The 19,537-nt window shown below is 37.9% G+C and overlaps 1 protein-coding gene across 8 annotated transcripts in view; it reads left to right on the forward strand.

Annotated features, from left to right (window-relative positions):
* sox6 (SRY-box transcription factor 6) overlaps positions 1 to 19,537 on the forward strand; it is a 167,811-nt gene that overhangs the window by 86,079 nt on the left and 62,195 nt on the right. For all 8 annotated transcript variants that reach the window (XM_046857350.1, XM_046857351.1, XM_046857349.1 and 5 more), the window contains 2 exons: positions 4,485 to 4,574; positions 18,049 to 18,221. In XM_046857350.1, the coding sequence (XP_046713306.1) occupies positions 4,485 to 4,574; positions 18,049 to 18,221 (263 nt within the window). The remainder of the gene's footprint in view (positions 1 to 4,484; positions 4,575 to 18,048; positions 18,222 to 19,537) is intronic.

Below are 19,537 nucleotides of genomic sequence, written 5' to 3' on the forward strand. Positions count from 1 at the left end.
GAGAGAGAGAGAGAGAGAGAGAGAGAGAGAGAGAGAGAGAGAGAGTAAAAGGAGGCGAAAGCAAGAAAATATGGGAAGTCTTCCATAAACTCTTTGACCCGCTCAGGACACTTTCCATCATCCCTGTTCCGTAAAAGGAAGTTTGTGTTTTTGCATCTTTTCATCTGCAAGGAAAGAATCTGTGGTTGTGTTTGTTTTGTGTGTGTGTGTGTGTGTGTGTGTGTGTGTGTGTGTGTGTGTGTGTGAGTGTCTGTGTTTTGATCTGATGGGAGTATGGCGTGTGTTGATGGAGTTCTGAATTTGACATAGGAAGTTCTTTCTGCCCTTGTAAAGGAGAAGCAGAGTCACAACAGACCCCCGGGGAGTGTGTGCTGGTGCTGCCAGGACACACACGAATCAGTCATAAACTCTCACCAGGTCGAAGAAACAAACCGCGGCGAGACACTCAATGAAGATGAAACGGTGTTAGAGTGACCCAAAAACATGAGAGCACAGTAAACTGCTACACAACTTCCTTGATGAGGAGGAGATGTCGTCCATCACTTCACATGATTTGTGGAGTTTGTGCGAGAGGATCAGCTGCATGTAGAATACAATAAATACAATAACTGTGCTAAAAAACATGCTGCTTCTCACGAGACACTCATGAGCACCATGATGTGTTCGAGCTGGAATGTTCTCTGATTTTACACCACCAACCACGACAAACGTCTGTGATGCTTTTTAGCATGCATTTTGAATCATTCACTTTTTGTTCGCCATAAATGAAGCACTGTGCGCTCTAGCGGCGCCTGAAGCTCTCTATCCCTTTCTTCTTCTGGTTCTTGATCATTATGGTTGAGGCAACATCATGCTACAGATGATTTCAGGTTATCCTGTAGATTCCTAGATTGTTCAGATGATTCATTTGCTCTAACAGCAGCCCTGACAGTGGTGTAGTTGCAAATCACAGGGTTATATAAATCAATGCAGTTTTATATGTTTTGTGTCTATTGTAGCAGATCATTCACAGGAACTAGTATGGTGGACACTCAACATTAAGAACTGTGTGACTGTTGATCCGGGATCTGTAACAGTTATAGAAGAAATCTCCGGTGCCAGTCAAAGGAAAAAATGAACACGTTAATAATGCATTGATGCAAATATATTTTAAAGGCACAAATTTGATTAACGAGCGATCAATGCAGCACGCATTTCTGTTTGACATATTTTATTAACAATATTAACAAATAAATATAAAAGGGAAATAAATGAAAACCTTCAATGCAACATATTTATTCACGACATCCTTTCTATACTCAGATATAAGAAAAGAAATCCACCAAAAAGTTATTTTTTAATCACTAAACATTTGTTTTACTGACGCTCCAAGTCAAGTCGGTTATTTCTATAGCACTTTCACAACATTGTCTCAAAGCAGCTTTACAGAATTTAAGAATTACGGTGAATAATGTGTATTTATCTCTAATGAGCAGCCATGGCGACTGTGGCAAGGAAAAACTCCCTTAGATGTTATGAGCAAGAAACCTTGAAAGAAACCAGACTCAAAAGGGGAACCCATCCTTATTTGGGTGACATCAAGAGTGTGATTATATTTCTTTAAACAATACAAAACACTGGAGAGTGAGAACTAACATTAGCACCAGAATGTAAGATTATGAGTAATAATCTAAGTCACAATTTGCTCAAAAGCACCAAAATTTGCCATGATGCACACATCCGGCAATTAAAACTGTCCGTGTGGAAACATAACAAAAGTTTCATTTGGTGTCCTGATGATTTTTGTAACTTAAAACATGGTAATAACTTAAAAACACTTTAAAACAAGGATATTTTGTCTTCATGTTTCATGTTGAGTATGGTTTTACTAATAATAAACATACATTTCCATAAAGCATTCATATCTGTCCATGGCCATGCTGATTACACTATTAAAAATTCAAAAGTTTTAATTGAAGGTCCGTTTAGAACAGATAAAAATGTGCAATTAAGTTTAGATAAGATAAGATTAATCATATATATATATATATATATATATATATATATATATATATATATATATATATATATGTGTGTGTGTGTGTGTACTATAATGTATGTTACAATGGACAGGACATTTGGGTGTTTGTGTGTGCGTGTGCGCACGTGTGTGTGTGTATGTGTGTGTGATGGGAACGGCCTGACCCGGGCTTCGAGGCTCTGCCTGTCGAGCAGCGTGTTCTTTATCAGTATCCCCGGACAGTGTCTCTGCAGATTCCAACCATTCCTCCTCCTGATTCATTGTCTGCCGGACAAATGTTAATTGTTTTCATCATTGCTGTCCTGCCCTGTCCGTGCCCCTCCACTTCTCCTTTAATGTCTCTCTGGAGTGCCTGTGTGCGTGATCGGGCCTTATCACCAGCCCTGAGTCTAATCCAGAGCTCACAGGAAATCCATTTCACTCATTAAACCCAGGATTGGTTCTGTAAATATATATATATATATATATATATATATATATATGTATTTATTTATTTAGTAAACATCCTTGTTCCTTTTTTTTAATCTATTAATCCATTGTTTGTGTTTTTAAATCTCAAAATAGCCAGGTATTCAAAAATCTGTGACTTTATTGTGATTTTCTTCCTTATTATTAGCCTCTAAAAATGTCTACGTTCCCTGCAAAACAAATATGAAAAGGTTACTGGTAAATTTCCTACTGGATAAAGGAATGTTGAAAACATCGTTGGTGAAATGTTTATCAGGGTTGTCCCAAAGTTTTAACGTATCCAAAAAATGGAAGGACTAAACATTTTTGTAGCTGACATTCCCCATACAGTACTGTTCAGAAAATATTCTGTTCACCTTATACCAGTTATCATTTCATATATCCTTATTTCAGGTAACAGTTTCTTTTAGGAGCTACCATTCTGAAAATAACCCTTACGAGACAAAAGTCATACCTAAATAAAATAATACAAAAATAAATATTGAATAATAAAACACAAAAAATAAAACAATAATATAATACTTTTAATGACACAACTCATACTACAAATACTACTACAAATAATAATAATAATAATAATAATAATAATAATAATAATAATAATAATAATGAACAAAACTCACCCTATTAATTAATAATTTGTTTTACTAAAATCTTTGACCAATATTTTTAACCTGCTGCAAAATAATATTTCTTGGAAAAAAAAGGAATATGATGAGAAGTTAAAAAAATAAAAATAAAATAACATAGTAATCAAATAGTAAAAATGACAAGCTGAAACTGAACCACTCTTTCTTTGTACCGGTTCATGCTTCTTTTTTTTTTCTCTCATAAAGTTTACATTTCACTTTTTTCTTGCCAGAAACTGTCAAACAGTGAGCTAGAAAAACAATTTTTGAACACTGATACTGTACAACTCTCCAAAAACATTTAAGATTCTGTCACGTCTGTCTAAACCCAGCATCAGCCTTAATTTAATGTTAGCGCTTATTTCGACATGACTGATGATTTTAGCGAAAACTGCAAGAGTCAATATTTCTCTAAGCTTTCATTTCAGAATTAAAATCATATCAAAACACAGGCTGGTCACATCTCAAGTTCATTCAAGAACAGGATTCGATGTAGTGACCGAGCTATTGTAACTGTTGCTACTGTATTTAAAAATTCGAAATTTTCTCCTTCTCTACTAGACAGGGCACAATGAGTTATCATATTTCAAGCTGTAAGCCTGCTCTCCTTTCATTCAATTTAGGCTGAGTATCTGGAATTAGTTTAGGTTTTTACAGTATTTATTTCATTGTGTTTTTTTTTTTTATATAATAGTAATAATTAAATAACTTATAATAATTTAAGTATTGTTATAACAATTCTAGAAAATCGTATTTTGTTCAAAAATTGTAATAATAGGAAAGTTCATTTTTACTGCGTTGATGTTCACATTCGAGGGAAAGACGGATTCACCTTGGTGCCGAGAAATGGAGGTGACCTCAGTGACGCTCGTATTACAGACCATTACAGTGAATATAATGTCAGGACGTTTAATTCAATTACCAGCTCTGCTGTGTTTATTCTAGAGAAAAATCCTCTACAGCTTGTTTGACCTTTACAGTGTTATGTGTTCTTGCACTGACACCATGACTTTTACTGACTAAAAAAAGAATACTAATATATATATATATATATATATATATATATATATATATATATATATATATATATATAATTTTTTTTTTTTTTTGGACTGAGCTTGTGGAGATTTGAGGTCAAAATTCTATATCAGAACCATTCAAGACCCATTCAAGTTCTTCTTTTCAAACCAATGTAAAAAATATCTGCATGAAACACGCTGTGAAATGAAGAGAAAATTTAATAGTACTACTAATAGTAACATTGTCTTTCTTTGTAGGTAAATTCTATACAAGTTCGAGCTATTGCTTATCACATATACGACTTACATTCTCCTCTTTTCTTTCAATTTTTTTTTTTTTTTTTTTAGAAACGTCCTGCATGGAAAAACTGCTTTCTAAAGAATGGAAAGAGAAAATGGATAGACTGAACACGAGTGAGCTCTTGGGAGAGATACAAGGTGGGTTTGTTTACTTTAAAAAGGAAACTTTATTTGTTTTTAGTAAAATAATATTGATTAGAAATCCAAAACACTATATAGGAAATATTTTTCCTCCTTGGGGATCTAATCAGAGCCTGGCCTGCACTTTTAGAGCACTTTCACACCTATGAGTCTGTGTGTGGAGTCTCAGACTGATTCTTTTGATTCGTTAACTGTATGGTTTGGTTTGGTTTCAAGCTGCACATCACTGTTTGCACAAATTAAGAGGTGTGTGTGTGTGTGTGTGTGTGTGTGTGTGTGTGTGTGTGTGTGTGTGTGGGAGGTGTGTGCATGTGTAGAGCTGAGAGAACTCAAAGAACTTTTATATTTGTTTGTGAAAAATGATAGGAAGAATTTTAACAAACATGACAATTATGTGTATGTAAAAGTTCAAAATATTATTCACCCAAGCACTGACAATGCTGACAATTATAGTATACAGTTCTGTCCTTTGGCGCTGGTATAATAATAATAATAATAATAATAATAATAATAATAATAATAATAATAATAATAATGCAGAAAGTGGATTTAGGAGTCACTTTTTCACTGGACTTGTTTCTCCTCGAGTTTAGGCCTAAGTGTTTTAATTACCAGCTTAAAGAATTACACAAGGAAGAAGAGACAACTGTGTATGTGACAGTGTTTATAAGAGCTTTAAGAGTGATTAATAAATGAATCTGTTACTGGTTTCCATAAGATACTTGTGACTGATGGGTTTTGAAGGATGTTTGTTAAACAGATTAGTGCAGATTACTGTGGACTAAAGTGGCTTTTCAAAGAACCTTAATAGAAGAGTGTTTGAATTTTGAACTGCACAGTAAAGGAAAAATAACAACAACATTGCAAGAGTCAAGAGTTAAGATGTGGACTTAACTAATAAAGTTAAAGAGAATATACAGTATACATAACTAAAGTATACATCACAGTATTATACATCAGAATTCTATATATCACAGTTCTATTCATCACATTTATAGACATCACAGTTCTATTCATCACAGTTCTATTCATCACAGTTATATACATCACAGTTATATACATCACAGTTCTATTCATCACAGTTATATACATCACAGTTCTATTCATCACAGTTTTATACATCAAAATTCTATACATCACAGTTTTATACACCACAGTTCTATTCATCACAGTTTTATACTTCAGAATCCTATACATCAGTTTTATACATTGGAATTCTATACATCACAGTTTTATACATCAGAATTCTATTCATCACAGCTTTATACATCACTGTTCTATACATCACAGTTCTATGCATCACAATTCTATACATCACGATTCAGTTCATCATAGCTCTATATCACAAATTCTACTAACTGAAGGTAAGCTTCTTTTTTCTTAGATTTTTTCCCCATGGCTGCAGGTCTTAGCACCGACTGTTACAGGCGTGTGTTTACGCAGCAGCATCAGGCACAGTACCAGCTCTCTCTGATAACACTGCAGTATTCGCCTTTCTCTGCTCTCCTCCCTCCTTAATCGCTATCTCTCTGTCTCTCTCTCTCTCCTCCTCTTTTCTTTCACCAACACCCTGTTTTTTTTTTTTTTATTTCATTTTATTTTACAAACACAGACATACACACATCCTCAGGCACATATTGTTTATCACATATTTGCCATGTCGAATTTGTCAGCGTTCCTACAATCTTTTTATAAATAATTATGCCTCTATCTACTTGTAATCTATCAGAGAATTGATAGCAGTACATTAGTTAACATTGCTCTTTTAATACTTGCACTGTATACAATTACATGACATTTGTCCTTGGTGTTAATATTTTGTTTTGGATTAAATTAGATTAGATTAGATTTAATGCATGTAGTTAAAAAAATAAAGACAGAAAGAAAGAAAAAAGAAGAATAGCCATGCTAATTAGTGGTATATTCATCCCCAATAACCTTAATGAATCTCTCAAGGTGTAAATCATGTCACGGAAAAATTCATAGTGCCTCCTTTTCCCCACCGTGTTGCGCACCACCGTAGATCAAAGTGCAAGCGGGGAAAATGGCGGGTGCGGGTGATGATGGAGGGGGGAGATGATTTAGCCCTTTTGAAAGCAGATATTTTTAAATTACAGGGCATTTTTGTGTTTGATAAACGGCAAAGAAAGGACGGAAAGGGTGGAAAGGGGGAGGTGTGAGGTCACAGAGGTAAAGGCAGGTAGAAGGTGTCGGGGGTGGAGGGGGTATGTATAATAAAAAAGGATGAAAAACGTTTCGCGAAGCGTCCACTCTGAGCTCACACACACACACACACACACACACACACACACACACACACACACACACACGAGAACGAGAAGAAGAGGAAAAAAGAAAAGAGAAAAAAAAAAACAGACAGAGCTACTTTTCATATCACACCGGCAGCCTAAGGTTTCTAATTAGCGTGCCATTTCATATGACTGTAGACATTTCAAAGGGCTGCTTTGTGCTCCCCCGTTACAAAATGTCTCTCTCGTGCGTTTGAAGTCGACCCGATGTAAGTGCGGGCAATTAAAAAGGGAAGCTCAGGGTTGGGGAGACACACAAGGTCTGCTTAATTAAAACACAAACAAAGGCACCAAGCTGAGAAAAGAAGAGAAAAAAAAAACTCATGGACATAGACCCCACACACACACACACACACACACATATACAGAGCATTTGATTAAGATCTAAAGTGCAATGATAAATCAGATACCACGTTAATTGTCGAGTTAAAAAATCAATACAGAGGCCATGCATGCCTGTAAGTTCACATGAAAAGGGATGAGGGCCAGATAAAGGATCACACAAGGATGAAAAGCCATGACAGCCTGCTTGGCCTTGTTATTTCTCCTTCCAACTGCACGCCTTTCAGTCAGCCACCGATGGAAATGCTCGGCGTTCGGCTCATTGTTCCTCTCTGTTGTCCCATGCTTTCTCGAAATGATAGAAGTTCCCTTTTGATATTTCTCCAATTGAAAAAAGGTGACATATAAATGTCTGAAGGCGAAAAAGCATAGTTGAGTTCCTTTAGTTTCTTCCGAATTCAAAAAGCTCCTGCATTTGTACCAGAATCATAAACATCCTATATATTGATATATTGTGTTTATAAGATTGTTCCATTTCATCTAGATTGCAAATATTTAATGATTTTTATTGTAAAATTGCCCACCCACTAGCTAATTCTTCCTTGTTTTATAATAAGGCCAGTGCTTGTTTCCTCCAAGACACGTTATCAACTTCTCATGCTGAATCATAGGGACGATCTACCCTGTTCCACATATGTGAGCCAACAGATGCTCACGATAAGTTAATACTCTCTGATTAACAGGGGTGAGATAATATCTTTTGCCCCTTCCATAGGGGGACAAACTCTTTTTTTTTTAGTGCCACTTGGGATTCTATAAACGAATAAATAACAAATGCCTTCTGTCTGGCACTATATATTCACATCTTTTGGCCCCTGATGAACCACTTGTTGGTTCACCAGAGTGACAAAGTTGATTAGCTCATGATGTGTCTGGACTTGCTCTCCCTGTTCACACACAGACATTTTTCTGGACGCGTGTCTCACATGCCCTCTGAAGCTCAATCAGAACGAAAGCTTAACTGATCTCCATTCTTATAGTTAGATTGACAGAAAACTAGCATTGACACGCTTGCTGTGCTAATATTCACGACCACTTGAATGTGTATAGAGCTCATTCGTCTTCATTCTTTCAGCTGTGGTCCTTCTAAAGGATCCTGTTGAAGAAGGAATAATGAGTGAGAAAGGACAACACTCTGTAAATAACGCGGCGATGTGACGGAATTGTGATGTTTATAGTTATGTGCAACATTAGCTTAAGTTGGTCCCGGTTGCAATACTTAATAGCCATTATCAATGATTATTTCCTTACCAGCTTCACTTTTTTTGATAGTTAATAAGTAAATACGACAATAAATGCAGCTTGTTATGCATGTTGGAAAATGTACAGCTTTACTGTTACAAAGTGCTGACATTGAAGACTCCTTCCATTAATGTTAAACATCTCCTGCGTATAAGCTGCTGATATAGAAACGATACAGTAAGAGAATGAGTGCATTAATTATAAATAAACATGCTGTTTGCAGCTGCACTACTGTCAGAGCTGATATTCTAGAAAATGAATCAACAGCATTCTACCAGAACAGCTAAATCTAGCTAAAGATAAATGCATTTTAAAGCAGAAAAGATTCTCCACACATCGATCCTCCACTTTATTCCTTCTAAATCTTTTCTGAGGGTCGGAGCACAGGGGATTCAGATCTGGCAAGTGAAACGATTGTGGATGGCTTTTATTCCTTCTTCTCAAGCAACGTGTTTGTTTTCATCCTGAGCTTAGCTGTCAGTCAGGAGGAACGGTGAGGAGGGGAATCGAAATCTGCTGAACAAAACCACAGAGCAGGAAAGGCAAGCTGTCTGGAGCGAGGCCAAGCCACAGCACAGCCCAAAGAGAAAGCGGGCACACGGATCACCAGCTACGTGTACACACTCCATACACATGAGTTCAGCGTGTCAGGAACAGAAGAGTGGAGAGATGGAGATGAGAAATTCGATCCATATGGCTTTAAAATGTGAACATGCTGCTGAATCAGCAGAAAACAAAATGTCTGATTGGTCAAAGACATTTTTTATGTTTGTATGATAAATCTTAAAATTTAAATAGTGGGTAAATAGGTATACAAGACCTCTTTGTTACTACTACTACAAATAATAATAATGATAATAAGAATAAGAATAATAAGAAGAATGTATAACTCACCTTCAAATTTTTATTATTATTATGATCATTATTACATTTACATAGTGGCTTTCTAACCCTTAAAATTTTGTAAAAATAATTAAAATAATTTACGAGTGAAAATGAAGTGGACCACATATCTTTGCACTTTTTTCTATTTCACATAAAGCATCATTATCAGCTGTAAATTGTGAAGTGTAATTATAATACAAACAAAATTATAGACATTTTTATACTGCTAAACCATTAAACTAGGTTTGTATTCTAAAGTACATGTTTTTTCATTCTTTCCTAAAAAACTGAGACAAAATTGAATGAAAATCTTTGAAGCATTCTCAGCAGGCTGGGAAAAGCTCCACCTAAACCATTTTTACAATTAAAATGCTATTCATAACATATACATTTGTGAGAATCTGTTTCTGAAATCGAAGTGATTAGCTAACACTAGCTAGGTCGCCACCCGCATCTAAGCCGACAGGATTTTTCCAGAGTGTTGTGCACAAATATCTAAATACAAATAATAAGTCAGTAATGCGTTTATTTTGTAATATATTAATTTCTATTGGTGGGAAAGTGTCAGGTAAAAAAAACACACGGCCTTACTCAGGCATTGTTTCTGATCGAAAAATAACTGAGTGGGTAAAAGTGATGCAGAGGTGGAAAAAAAATCACCTCCACCCATCTCCCACTGTAAAATATTCTTCCATTCAGCTGAATCAGAAGTGCCATGCTTTGCATTTTCTCAATAGGCAAACTGTTCGGCCTTATGTACCCAAGTGAAATATGAGCTACAGTAAATTATTATTCTTTGGACCACATTTGCGAGATGAATGCCGGTCGAGCCGTGCTCCGTTGCTCTCCTAATGAATTGAGGGATTTAGCTTGTGGTGTTGGGGTTGCAGAAAGGCGCACCTTGTTTTCTGATTCGCCTCCTTCTCCGACACGGTGCTACTGAAAACCCTTACAAACAGAAGAGGAAACACACACACGCGCAGTCAGCTCTGGCCAAAGGAAAATCACCTCTATGGACACCGGACTGGCACACGCATGCTTAAGCATTCTTATTGGCAAATATTTTCATTTATTAAGCATGTCCAAAGCTTCCGTGCACAGTGTCTGGCCTGCACTCTTATTTCTCTAAGGTGCTGAAACTCTATCGCTTTATAATTTGCACGTTTGAAGCGTGCCTTTGTGTGAGCCAATTACACGCACAAACATTCGCTTTCAACCCACCATTCAGGACAGCATTGTTGTTGTTTTTTTTTTTTTTTTTACTTAAAGTAGCTTATGTTTACATATTTCTATCAATGTTGTATCAGATTCTTTATTCTGATTGGGACAGAATTTTTTTGCAAATTCCTGCAAATATATAAATACATTGTTGATTCTACAGTAATAACTTTGATTTGTTCAGTCGTAACATGTGAACAGATTAAAAACATGTATAAGCATTGGTAAGGGAGCATTTTCTAAGTAGAAATAAATGTAATGTAACATTTAAGGAAGGAGTCTCCAGTGACAGCTTTGGAACAGTCAGAGGGAAGGTTATGACATTAGGACATCTTCAGGACAGAGAAGATAACACTTCTTTGCAGCTTCTGTGTTTTTATTAAGTTTAGAAGAGAAAAAAAAAAAACATTTATAGCTGCTGTAACGTTTCAAGTACAATATACTATTTAAAACATATAAATAAATGGATATAAGTGATTATGATTCTTTAATAATTAGATTCCTAATAATTATTTTCTAAAAGTAATTAAAAACCTTTATGGATTTTAACCATATGAGGTGCATTATTTGCTTGAGATAGACACCCGAGGGGAAAAATGATCCAGTCCACACACTCACACTCAGATCCCTTGATTACAAACACCAAGGTCACAAATGTCCCCCTTCTTCAACTCCTATGCCGGCGTGAAACCTTAGACACAAGTCGTCTAGTCTTAACACAAATCCTTTGTGACTGAAGTACTTAACTATCAGCAGAGGCAATCAGATCAAATCACATGAGCGATTCTTCTAGTCAGTGTTGAATTCTTTTTTATTTAGCAAGGCCTTGAATTGGGGCCAGGTTTTGGACTATGTCTGTGATAAAAGCAGGAAGATGTCAAGGTATCGCTAAAAGAGCTGAATTAGCGTTTTTTTTTTTTTGTATTGCTCACGCTCAAGGCCTCTCGACACTGGCCAAGTTTGAGCACCAGAATCATTATGTTGAGTATGGATTTGTCTCATCAGCTTGGTTTCAGGATAAATCCTAAATCACTTGTTTCAGGTTATAGTGTTAGTTTGATTATCGTCAGGAAATAATAATGCACCATGAAGGGCACCTCGTTTTTAAGCGCTACTTAGTCAAGTTTCAGAAAACTGAACACGTGGGATCATTCCACACATACCGCATATGAACCTCTCCCATGTCCAAAGCTCACAAACGCATAATAAACAAGGACATTCACACGTTTACCCAAATCATGCTAGCTATCACAGAACCTTATTTGCATTGGCAAGCTCTGTTAATTGCGTTTAAGTGCTTGAGGCTACACTGTCTTCTTTGTCGCTAGTTCAACAAGACATTCGCCCTCTGTCAAGCTCCGGCAAAGCTGTTACCTTTCATGCTGCATTTAAGCGTAGCTCTGAAATGTTTTTTTTTTTTCTGAATTGATGGCTTGTGCAGGCCATATGCTGACATGTGGTAGCACGTCCATGCTCAAGCTTGTTAATGAAGTTTTATTGGCAGGATTAGCAAGGTTTTATATCATCGCGTAGGGGCTGCCAGCCAGGTAAAACAGCTGTCGCTCGTATTGTTTCAATTCGGGGGGAAAGGAAAGCACTTTTAAGGCCATATCACTCCAAACAGCATGAGTATATGTGTGTGTGTGTGTGTGTGTGTGTCAGAGTTCCTATTTTTTTTTTTATCTGGGCAAATATTTATTTTGTTTGTTTGTTTAGAATTTGTTGTAATATTCCCAACATAAGCATTAAAAATACATTAGAAGACCCAATGAAGATATTAATTGCATAGAGTCAATCCACATGTATGCTCTAAATCAGCCTTCAAGCTCATTCACCTTGACCTGCACAGCAGAAGTTGCTCAAAACAGATAAAAAATGTCTGCACTTGTGATGTGGTGGAATTCACTGTAAGATATAATGCTGATATATAGCTTGCTCATCAGGGATAAATGCACCCCATTCACCTTAACTCTTAAACTTCTGTAAAGCTGCTTTGAGACAATGTCTGTTGTAAAAGGCACTATAGAAATAAACTTGTCTTGACTTGACTTGATGCAAGGAGTCTCAAGTGACTTTGAAACAGTCAGACTTAAAGTTGTAACTTATTTTTATGCTTCTGACATTTTCAGGACAGAGGAGTTCACGTTTTGTTATTTCTTGGTATGCTCGTGAACGTGAGCTCGTTAAAAGTGTTACAGGGCCAGTGTATTTTGAGTTGCGTTACATCCTTTTCTCATGTGGAACAACCTGAGTGCTGAGCCTCCATCCACTTTAGGCATGCCAGCTATGTGCAGCGTACGTCCGAACTCGGCCCCCCTCCCAATTTACTTAGGATGGACTTGCAGCATATGTGAAACATCCACAATGACTGACTGACAGAGAGACAAAGAAATTCCAGTGCTGGGACATTTTTTTGGGGAAAACAAAAGTTATTCACATTTGGTCATAATGGCTCAGCTGTCGTTACCAAAGACCAGAAAAAGAATAGGGAGCCTTGTCATTCGTTTTTACATCTATTTTTCCCTCTTTTCTGTTTTTCTTTTCTTCTGTGTGTATGTGTGTGTGCTTGTGTGTGTGTGCTCAATGCTTTTTATCCTTCTCATTCATTTTGGAGCGTTCAAAGTTACAAGCTGCCTTCTCTTTCCCCACTGCAGGACTTGGAACTCAAATTAGGGCTCGCTTGATTAGAAAAGGAAAAGAGAGGGGGAGGCTTGGGCTAAGAGAATAGCTGTTGGACAGAACAAATCAAACCCCTACAAAGTGTCTTTTATCCTTTCGGTCCTCTTTTTGCCGGACCCCCTTCTTGTTCAGTTGTTTACTGGGGTCTCTGTTGCTTTGATTCTCTGTCCATCATTCATTGTGTAGACGTGTCTTCTGGACTGGTTTGGCAAAAAAGCAGGGCGGGATCCACAAACTAGGTAACTGTGCCCCGGATATTCTCACAGGACTTTGTGATCCATACGTTCAAGCTCAGGTATCTGTCTAGGCTTCTCACTCTGTAGTTCTCATCCCTCTTGGGCATTGGTATGTTTTTACTCAACTGCCCCTTTAACCTGTCACAAACCATTACTCGAGTCTTAGAAACATGCCGTCTTTAAAAGCGAGGAGGCTTCCTGACCAGTCTGTCTCCTTCCAGGAAAGATGATGAGAGGAGACACCTTTACAAGAGAGTCTAGACCCACTGCTGTTAAAGCGCTGCACAATACGCATGGCTGGCCTCTTTGTCAGGAGACGCAGTCTCTGTCCGCCGCATGCTGCCCTCTGCAATAAAACATGTGCTGGCATTTAAAAGTGATCCATAATGTGCAGCAGGAAGAAAAGAAACTTGGGCGCAGGGAAACAAAAACATATGGTGGGCCATATGCTTAATTATTAAAGGGTAGAGACGTAAACAGTGTAATTTAGCCAGGATATGTAATGCTCCTGGGTTTTTTTTCTGTTCCATTTGTACATCTTGACACAATAGTTGCTTAGATATCACCCTTGAGCTTTCAGGAATACGTCCCCAAAGCCGGCCTTTTAGACTTTTGAGAAAGAAGGACAAGATGAGAGCAGAATGGGTAGACAGTAGAAAGGCAGACAGTTGCTATTATAGTGGTGTAGGAGCAGAGGGAAGAGGAGGGGCACAGCCTCAGTCCTGTACAATTGAGAAGAGACTGAGAAACAATGTGAGCTCTGTTGGTATGCTTCTAGTGTTTGGGCAAAGCAGAATTCCCCAACACAAGGCCCCTCAACCAAAACCTTTTGAGTCCATCTTTTTCTCTCTCTCACTCTCTCTCTATCCCTCTTTCTGTCATTTTCTCTCTTTTCCACTATTTATTTCTTAACATGTCCTTTAAACATTGAACACCTGTAACCAATGTGTGGGAGGTGATAGCTCAGAGGTTAAGGTGTTGGGTTTTGGATCAGAAGTTCACAGGTTTAAATTCCTCCACCACCATGCTGCCACTGCTGGGTCACCACTGGCAAGTTGTAAGTCACTCTGGATAAGGGTGTCTGCCAAATGCCATAAACATGCACAGAGGCCTCACATCAGTCAGCACCATTAACACAACCGATACTTGTTCAAAACCCAAGAATTTAACTCGAAAATGAAAATCACTGTGCAAGTAGACCTGCTGCCTGAATTAGGAATTTTGAAAACTTCTTGCATTGGCCAAAGTGCTGTACATTAAATAAAATATGTACATGAAAAAGCCTGTCAATCATTTCACACAGAAAATGCATCAAAAGTGGCAGACTATTACTTCTTAACCTGGAAATGGCAACATATACAGGCAGGTGTCCAATGAAAATGTCTATGGTGTTTCTAATGGTGTCTAATGTGTAGAAGGCAAATCCATGACATTTAATCGTGACCTTGAAACAGCCAACAGATTTCATAAGGTAGACCTCAAGGTGATAGCAGTTCAACAATATAAAGAGACCATTAAGCACTTTGCAAAAGAATAAGAGCACTTAACTGAACTCTTAACATAATAAAGTGAACTGGGAGGCAATGATGTGAAGCGGGGAGTGGTTTAATGTGTTTGTGCTACATATTACTCATGTGATTGCAGGAAAAACATAGCACAGACAGGTACAACATGTTCTCCATGTTGGATGTTTCAGAGAGCATGTGAGAAACCAGCGGGCCAAGCACAAGATGATAAACATCAGCGATTTTATATGATATTTCAAATGATAGTTGCGGAAGGTGTGTGGTAACAAATTGCCATTTTATTGTGGGTAATAATAAAAGAAGTTCAAAATAGTGATGTGTTTCCAAATAAAGCCTGAGAGCCCTAATGGCAGAAACTGAGCAGGAGCTGTGTGATGTGAACAGATGTTTAGTTCCAATTCTCCATTCTCATCCAGACTCCTCCTCTGAAAGCTTCCCGATGGAGAATAGTATAGGGTAATGCTCTTTGACTTCTTCTTGTCTACGTGTGGACACGACCGACAAAGCATGTATGTATGTGTATGTGTTAAGCATGCAGTAACCTTCCCAAACAGTGGCACGCTGCTAAATGCAGCCCTTCATGGCTCGAGCCAAAGGTTAATAAAATCGGTGTCCGAATGTATCAATTTTACAGATAAGCCATTCACGACAAGTGCACCGAGCTGAATAAGAAGTTGATTCAGGGCCATCGAAAAAACCACACGCCACAGCTATGAATGGACGCTTTTTAGGGGGCTTTCTCCTTTTTTTCCGAGCGAGGATAAATGGAGAATTGCCGCTCTCTCTCTCTCTCTCTCTCTCTCTCTCTCTCTCTCTACTCTGTCTCCATTGCAGTGCTGGCTCGAATGCACACCTCTGAATGGGGGGCTGGAGGTTGACAGGCCCTATTAAGACAAATGGCCTTCCTCATCGGAGAGATAAAATAAATCAGGTGTTTAGTCAAATTAAAATAGTTGAACTAGAGCGAGGCCCGAGGGAGCCCACAGGGAAAAACCTCAACACAGATGTGAACCATGAAATACAGGAAGACACCCAGGAAAGAATTTAGGGAGCAAGCTGTACTGTACTATGCCGTAAACCCCCTTCCTCCTCCACCTCCTCCTCCTCCGCTTACTCTTCTAACTCGTCCTTCAGCATTTTTCTCAGTCTCAGTTGTATCATTCTTAAATGTGCAGAAGCAGCAGCATGTCACCCTTGAAGAGGGGGAAAAAAAGAGCAAGTAGGACAGGGAGAGCTTGCTAGTAGAAAGTGAGTTACTGTCCGGCCTCTCACGAGCAATTACGCTCCATGTGTAAGTCAATGAATGGATCACTTAGCATTGATTAGATAGAGGTGCAGCAGGACTGCTTTGGTTTTCTCGCACACAAATAAAGACGGACTTGTTGAAGACGTTCCCCCCAAATACACATATGCTTTCAAATACACATAGACTTGACTTTTTCTGTGATTGTAATGATGCCCAATAATGAGACTGTGTTTGATGTCGGTGTCTGAGAGAGAAATAATGAGACAATGCTGAGGTGACAGTGACCCTGTTAGGGAGAAACTCAGGAAAAGTGTTTGTGTTTGAAGCTTGCTTAATGAGAATGGAGAGCATTCGTTAAATTGGCCTTGTGGATCATCCACGCAAACTCCAACACATACACATACACACACACTCACATACGCTTGCGTAGCATTGTCTGCGACTAATCAGCCGCCTTCACTCATTTTACGCTATCATGTTTCTTTTAACAGGACCTATTGTAGCTTTTCCTCAATATCATCAAGTAGCAAAAAACTTTAATGAGCCTGTCCTAACATCTAGGCTCACCTCTAGGCTGTAACACTCAAATATTCCTTCAGCCTTCTTGTTTCTCCATAGATTATCATTCAAAATTAGCAATAATGGCAAGCAAAATTACAATCTTAGATTAATTCCTTTTTTATAGTTGTGTAGATTTTTTTCAAAGTGCATCAGAAAGCAGCAGATTTTTATAAATACGGCTGTTCAGCATTGTCAGCCATTATTTTTTTTACTGACAAATATAATCAGTAGTTTAAATTACTTTCCTAGGAAGTCTAGTTAAGTGCTTGCCAAAACTCATACATCCAAACCAGACTGAAAAAAAAGGGGGCCAATATTAATGATTCTCTTCAATGATACGTTGATCTCACAAAGCTAAGAATTCTTCTTAAAGAACAAAAGTTCTTCATATTTACATGATAATATACGACACATTAAATAATAAATAATGTAATAAGCAGTATATATCCTTTATATCTTATATTCTTATATTTTATTTTATATAGTTTTTATACGTTATACTTTATTTATCTGCTTCTTTCTTTCTCCCCACCCTATTCCCCTCATGCCGGAGCGTCGTATAAAGCATTTCACTGCATGTCGTACCCTGTATGTATGTGTATGTGATGAATAAAATTTGATTTGATTTGAAATAATGCAATTATGTAAAAACAGAAGGTCTCTTATGTAAAAGCCTCTTGACTTGAAGGTCAAATCTGGCTAGAAAGTCCAGATGTTTTGTTATATCATCACAAATCCTGAAGGTGTAGATATGAAAAGGGCAGGGAAACCATTTTTTATTTCTGGACAGCAGTTCAAAAGGGCATTGAGTCTCACACACACACCAACAACTTATAAGCATGTAACTTAGATGGGTAAGTGGGTTCTTAAAAAATAAAAAAGGAGCATAAATGTACTATTGTTTTGAAAAAAAAAAAAAAACAACATTTGGTCTGTGGTTTGAAAGGAATTTTTCTGAGTGAAATTAAATGTCTAAAAGAGCCCCACCTTCAGCCTTGTGTGCAAACTGGAATACTTCTGCTGAACATCAGCATCACTAATCTCCATCTACTTTATATTTATTCATCTAAGCATCACGAATTATGGCTGCCAATCTGACTACAAATTCATATCTTCTGGTTTCATGCTACCATGAGAGTCCTAGTGTGCATTTCAGTCTGTGCGTATAGATATATTGTATATGATTGTACTGAAGAGTGACTGCTACTGTATTGTTTCTGGGTCCAGGTACTCCAGAAAGTCTGGCTGAGAAAGAGAGGCAGCTTTCGACGATGATCACGCAGCTGATCAGCTTGAGAGAGCAGTTACTGGCTGCCCACGATGAACAGAAGAAACTGGCTGCCTCGCAGATGGAGAAGCAGCGGCAGCAAATGGAGCTGGCTCGACAGCAGCAAGAACAAGTGAGGCTCTTTTTCTGTCTCTCTTACTTTTTTCTTTCTCACTTTTTGTTTCTCATTTTCTGCTCTGTTCCTCCTGGACTAGACCTCAACTCATCTCTGGCTTGAACTAAGTTTCATCCATTACAAACCCACATTATTTGTTGCGCAGCACTAATTAATTGTAAAAGGTCCTCAGTGTAAAAGTCGGTGGGCCAATTCAGAAATATCCAGAATAAAAATTTTAGAACTTTTTTCTTCAAAGAAAAGTACAAAATTGAATTAAGTATATCATTGAACTTATACAACCGTGTACATGGCCTTTGCCTCAGATTTCACTCAGCATATGAATAAGAATAAGCAAATTACTTCTGGCTTCTAGTTGATAGAATTTATAGTATATTTAAAAAAAAAACCAAAAGCTCTAAGACATCCCTATTAGATCAATCTCAGCATGAAATCAGAGGCACAAATCAGGCAAATGAGGCATATTAAAGAAATCAGCAGATTAACACAGCTCATGAACTGCTTTAATGACAGAGGCAGTGTCAAGGGAAAGGAACCGTACCCAACTCTTAAATTCTTCTTTTTCATAATAATTAGCCCACAGAAATCCTATTCAATACATTACGTAAATTAATAGGCACATTTCGATGTCAAATCGTTTGCCTGCGCTTTGGATAGATATATAGCCTCATCTCAGATAGATGTGTCGGAAGATTCAGACGGTACTTAAAGTTTATGGGAATTGGAAGCCGTATTGTATGCTTCTGTGATTTTGGTATATTGGGATTATATTTACTGTCACGCTGGTGTGTACCAGGATGTTTCCTTTTCATTAAGTGGGGAAAAGAAAATGGCAGTTATGGGCGGAGGGATAGGAGATGAGCAGAGAGAGAAATGGAAAGAGAGATATAGAGAGAGGGATAGAGAGAGAGGGAGGAGGCTACCCACCCGAAGTTAGAATGTCTTTTACCCATCCAGACACGACACAGTAATTAACTGTTGACACTCGTGAAGGAGCCGGCACAAATTAATCCTGACACATTTGCAGACGAGTGATATCTTACAGCGAACACTTTGTAATTATATTTGAAAATGAAAATTAAATGACACTTAAAACTAGGCTGTCAGGCTCAGCGAGGCGCGACGGCTCACAGGGAGTTCATAGGGGGGAAATGAGAGGAGGAAGGAGGGATAAAGTGATACCTTGGGTGGGGGGTTGATCTGATAAGTCCCACCCACTCATAGAGCCAAGCCAGCCACACCTCTAGTGCGTAAACATGCCAATCACTTAGGTTACTCTTACGATGATCTGTTACACGCAGCGCTAGGCCTGA

The sequence above is a fragment of the Silurus meridionalis genome, chromosome 9 (genome assembly GCF_014805685.1).
Source record: "Silurus meridionalis isolate SWU-2019-XX chromosome 9, ASM1480568v1, whole genome shotgun sequence".
NCBI classification, from domain to species: Eukaryota; Metazoa; Chordata; class Actinopteri; order Siluriformes; family Siluridae; genus Silurus; species Silurus meridionalis.